The sequence below is a fragment of the Limulus polyphemus genome, unplaced genomic scaffold (assembly GCF_000517525.1).
Source record: "Limulus polyphemus unplaced genomic scaffold, Limulus_polyphemus-2.1.2 Scaffold4005, whole genome shotgun sequence".
NCBI classification, from domain to species: Eukaryota; Metazoa; Arthropoda; class Merostomata; order Xiphosura; family Limulidae; genus Limulus; species Limulus polyphemus.
This window is the reverse complement of record NW_013669615.1, coordinates 88,795-94,248: the sequence shown is the minus strand read 5'-3', so window position 1 is coordinate 94,248 and position 5,454 is coordinate 88,795. Positions and strand designations below refer to the sequence as shown.

Here is a 5,454-nt window from a genome sequence, read left to right as displayed (position 1 = left end):
ACAATATTATTAAATGGTCTATCTTTAGGATTCGAACCCCGAATTTTAGTGTTCTAAATCTTCAGGCTTATCACTGAGCCAGTATGCTTGAGAGTAAATGGAATATTTATACAAGCTTCATAGTAATAAATGCGTTTTATAACATATGTATCAATCTCTGTAACACAAATACTTAAAATGATTTTCTTTAAAGCAATTTCTTAATAACCCAGGAAAAAAGTTATAACACTAACAATTAAAGTTTATTTTTTCTTTTATATTGACAGTCAATAATAGTAGGCTTTTCTCAACTTCAGATTGTTCATTTATATACAGAAATAGGTTTATTTGGTACACTAAAATATTTTAATTATTGTTCATTTACTTCACTCACTATAATGAAGTTTCTCAAGCCAACAAGAATAAAAGTATTTGAATGGAAATACTGGAACAATAAAGTTTTATAAGCATACCAGCATTTTGGAATTTACGTGTTCAAATAATATAGCACATCCATTTCAGATACAATGAGTTAGACTCCAAATTCAGTTAGTACTGTTGGTATACTGGGAGAGTCTACAGCAGTGTTGGTTTCGTTTATTGTAGAAGTGTTTACAACTGGATGACTCGGCTTTGGTTTTAGCAGTTTATTACAGCTTGAACAGTCGATACAGCCTCTGTCTTCGTCCAAAAGCCTAGGCCAGAGAGCTGTATCTTGCTCCCCAACAGCGACCACTGATGCTCTGCTTGCAATAAAGATCTTTTTCTTGCAGTCCTCTAAGAATCTACCTGTTTCTTCATCACCTGGGCAGATGGATAGTGGATCAGAAGGTGAGGTAGTTTGGAGCGCTTCCTGTAGTTCCTGGTGTTCATCAATTTCATTGGAGTCGTATATGGAATTCTTTGTCCACGGCAATGTAGCTGGAAGAAGTTCGACAGGTGTCTGGAGCTCTACACGTATAACTCGATTCTTTTTCTTAACCCTTACTTCATTTACAGGATTATTAAGGGAAGAGCGAACTGAACCTTTGTAACTGGAGTTTCGGTACGCACCAGTTTTCTGGACTCCTCCTCCCTCCAGCCTACTATGACAGCAACAGCAACAAAAACACAAAGCATTTGATCGGCCAATACATAGCTTTTCTCTAAAAGCCACTCGAAATCGATTCGACATTACACTGTACAATATCGGATTTATTGTCGAATTAAAATAGTAGAAACAACCTACATGAAGATAAAGAAGTTATAGAATAGTATTTGGTAAAAATTCTTCATACATTGATTATTAACAATGATAAAAATGTCTCAAAGGAAATCGATAATTTGTCTTCATTTTAAAGAAATTTAATGCATAAAAATATATGCCAAGAGTATAGAGATGTTTATGAATGTTCCCCGGGGTGATAGCGGTAAGTTTACGGACTTACAACTCTAAAATCCGGGGTTTGATTCTACGCGGAGGACACAGACTTTGCTCTTAAACAAGCAAGCAGCGTTTATAGCAGGTTCAAGAATTCAAAAGAAGGTTTCTTAAATACATAATATTAAGTGCGTAGAATATAAAAACACGGACGTCACGTTGATGCTGTTACTCAGTATTAATTGAAGATGAATATTAGTTTTATCTGGTGTTCATCAACATCATTGGAGTCGTATATGGAATTCTTTGCTCACGGCAATGTAGCTGGCAGAAGTTAGACAGGGGTCTGGAGCTCTACATGTCTAACTTAATTTCTTTTCTTAACCCTTACTTCATTAACAGGATTATTAAGGGAAGAGCGAATTGAACCTTTGTAACTGGAGTTTCTGTACGCACCACAGGTTTGGTCAGATAGATTGTCTATCTAAGAACATTAGCTTAAACTAATCAATTTCAATCTTTTACCTTGATTCGTGGTTTTAAAAAATCTCGTGCTTCAGTAGCTTAAGAATTAAATATGTTACAATGCTTCTGTTTTAGTAAATGGACTAAATGTGCTTTGTCCAGCGCCAGGAATCAGACCCCGGATTTAGTATTTTAAATTCGGAAACTTGACGCTGGCTCACCAGGGGACAACATTTGAATACGTTAAAAACAATACATTCGTTCGTTTCCGAAATATTAGATAAAACTGATAAAACTCTTCAAACATATCTACAAAACCAACTTATTTCAATGGATGGAATTCGAGATGTTGATAAAGCAATATAAAAATAATATAAGGACATAAATATATATATATAACTGTTGAGCCTAAAAACAACCTTGCATCGCCAATACCATGCACATAACAACGTATATCACATCTTGAGGACTAAAAGACTTTCACATCTTCTTAGTTTAGACAATCTGTACTGCGTTTGGTCAGCGGTAAGTTTACAGACTAGCAATCCTGGGTTTGTAGCTTTGCATTAAACAAACAACAACTTAGATCATATATATTAAGTAAAACAGTAGTGGCAAGAAATTGCATCAATCTGTCTGTGAACTAATGAGAATTGTATGACGTAAACTAATCAATTTCAATCTTTTACTTTGATTCGTGGTTTTAAAAAAATCCCGTGCTTCAGTAGCTTAAGAATTAAATATGTTACAATGTCACATTTATAAATACCTATTTTCGTTTCAAATATTTATTGATGAACATCATTTTAATAGCACAGTAACTTATAATCCTAGATTTTAAGTTTTATTTAAAAGTGTTAATTCTCAAAAACAAATAAAATAAAATAAAAAACAGCTAGTCATATTTCACGGCCTGATTTCTTAGTCCACTACATTAGTATATCTTCAAACGTAAGTCGCAGAAAAAACAACACACCCTATAAAATATATTGAAATATTCAAAAGACGAATACGTTTTATCGCCTTGCTAAAGTGTTTTAGTGTGTATTTGTAACAGCCTGTAATTATAAAACACGCGGACACATTTTCTGCAGTACAGGTTTCATAACATCCAGAAAGAATGTTACCATGTAATTAATCAACTGTATTTTTTTTTTCAGAGTTGTGGTTTTTCTGTAATAGCAACATATCTAGAGCTAATGATATACCCAACTGAATCTAGAAAAATCATGAAAACATAAAGGTAAAACTGTTTATATTTATTATGCTTTTTTTTTCCAAACATATCCATACGGTGTTGTTTTGAAGAAGAAAAAAAATGTTAATACTTTTCGGTTGTACGGCGCGGTTAGAAGCTGTTCGGTTGTACGGCGTGGTTAGAAGCTGTTCTGGAAATTATTGATCTAATTCAGAGCGCTGCCTTGAAATATAAATCATTTTATTGTTTTCTTCGTGTTTTTTCATTTGTTGTTTCTTTATCGATGTTTCAAATTTTAGTATATTATACATGTATGAACATACAGAATAAGTTATGTACTTTGTAAATAACTATCAGTTCTGTCGGTGTATTTTTTTCATAAATTTTCTTAACTTACTTATGTATTTACAGTTTATATTTACACTTCTTTAATAATTTGGTGACTTATAAATATTTAAAGAATTTTGGATTAGTACTTCATATATCGATTTAAACCTAAAACAAGCCTGTTAAAATGGTTGGACCTGTTAACAGTAAAGTATTTGTTTAATTTGTACGTATGACAAAACTACTAAGGCTAATTGCAACCGTCCTTAATTTCGAGCTAAATGAGGAGGATATTATTTTGTGGCATCCCACGAAACGGAACACGTCTTGCCACTCTGAAACCCAAAACTCTACCACAGAGCCAACTCACACTCTAACAGTAACAGATGTATTAAAGTTTTGTTTGTTTTTGAATTTCGTGCAAAGCTACACGAAGACTATCTGCGCTAACCGTCCCTAATTTAGCAGTGTAAGACTAGAGGGAAGGCAGCTAGTCATCACCACCCACCGCCAACTCTTGGGCTACTCTTTTACCAACAAATAGTGGGATTGACCGTCACATTATAACGCCCCCACGGCTAAAAGGGCGGGACGGGGATTCGAACCCGCGACCCTCAAATTGCGAGTCGAGCGCCCTAACCACCTGGCCATGTATTAAGGTAGTCTAAGTATAATACCATTATTGACAGGTTTGAATTATAGATTTTATTATTACAATAATTAAAAGAAATGTTTAGGCTAAATGTAAGGTTTATCAATTTGATTAACTTATATTTAGTCTAAACTTAGGTAAATCATGTGACACACACACATATATAAGTGTGTACTAGTTATATACTGTACATTATACAGTTGAGATCGGTTTTGTTTAGACGATATTTATAAATATGACCGAGTAAAACGTAACCATAAGAAGATTTTTAGAATGATAAGACAAGTTTGTTTTATTTCTTGTTTATTTTGTTCTAGCCTGCTGATTATATAAAACTTGTATATGTCATTAAACACTAGTATAATTCTCTTGTTGTCTACTTATCATATAAAATTTAATTTGGTCGTTAAATACTTCTGTATATTTTTATTGTTGTTTGCCGACCTCACAAAACGTAACTGGTTTGTTAAAACTAGCACATTTTGCTTTGGTTTCAGTTTCTTGATGGCTAAGGTTTCTTTGATTCTTGTTCATTGTTGGAACTACATATTATTTAAAAGTTCTTTGAACCTGCCTCACATACATGTAGATGTCTGTAGTGTTTGAAGAATTACCAGCATTAGATTTCAGAGGCTCTTTTATATGCTGTTCTAGGGCATTTGAAAAGAATGACTATACGAACAAGAATATTTTCGGGATATCTAAATAATCACCAGAATTAAAATGTGATAAATAAGTTTATTCTGCAAATTTTGATATTGAGTCCCTGTAAACCAATATTCCATTGTAGTAATTCAAACAGCAGCGGCAGATATGATTTTTCAAAATAATACAACATGTACGCGGGTTAACAAAATCAGTTTTCATTGAATTATTAAACTCTTCTACTAAGAAATCTAATTTCAGATTTGACCGCAGTGTGAACAGATAATGGGTCTTTATATGAGCTCAAAATTATCATCCAGACTAGCAAACTTTTCTATGTTATCATAAAAACAGTGGTTGAATAACTGTCCAGAGAATTTTAAACCTGTTAGATACTATAGATTTGTTGATTTTATGAAAGTACATTTTTCTGAAGAAATTCAAATAAACATTATCCATGTATCAAATCTGTCTTTTTTGTTTATCTTTTATGTTAACAGCTTTGGTGGACATGTGTAATTAGGGACGTATTATAAATCAACGCAAAAAGGCTTGCAGTTATGTTGACAATTTTATACCTCCCAGCCAGTCTCAGAATCGGAAAGAAAGACGATCCCAAAACATTTAATCGGGGAGGTAGTCCAGGTAAGACCAAATGGAGTGGTTTTGGAAAATTCCACTCCTCACCAGTGACCCTGGACACCACCACCAATGAAATATCAGACCAAACCAAGCCTTCATATTAGTGAGGTATCGAAAATCAAACTGGTGTATTTACGTGTTTTACACCCACAAAAAAGAAACCTATCATTCTACAGGTATTTGAAG

The 5,454-nt window shown here is 33.4% G+C and overlaps 1 protein-coding gene across 2 annotated transcripts in view; it reads right to left on the bottom strand.

Moving 5' to 3' along the window:
• Positions 1-273: 273 nt before the first annotated feature.
• The window catches only part of LOC106470440 (neuropeptides capa receptor-like), an 80,113-nt gene continuing 74,932 nt past the window's right edge, over positions 274-5,454 (bottom strand). For both annotated transcript variants that reach the window (XM_013930998.2, XM_022399037.1), the window contains exon 4: positions 274-1,203. In XM_013930998.2, coding sequence (XP_013786452.1) covers positions 512-1,203 — 692 coding nt within the window. In that variant the 3' untranslated portion in view covers positions 274-511. The remainder of the gene's footprint in view (positions 1,204-5,454) is intronic.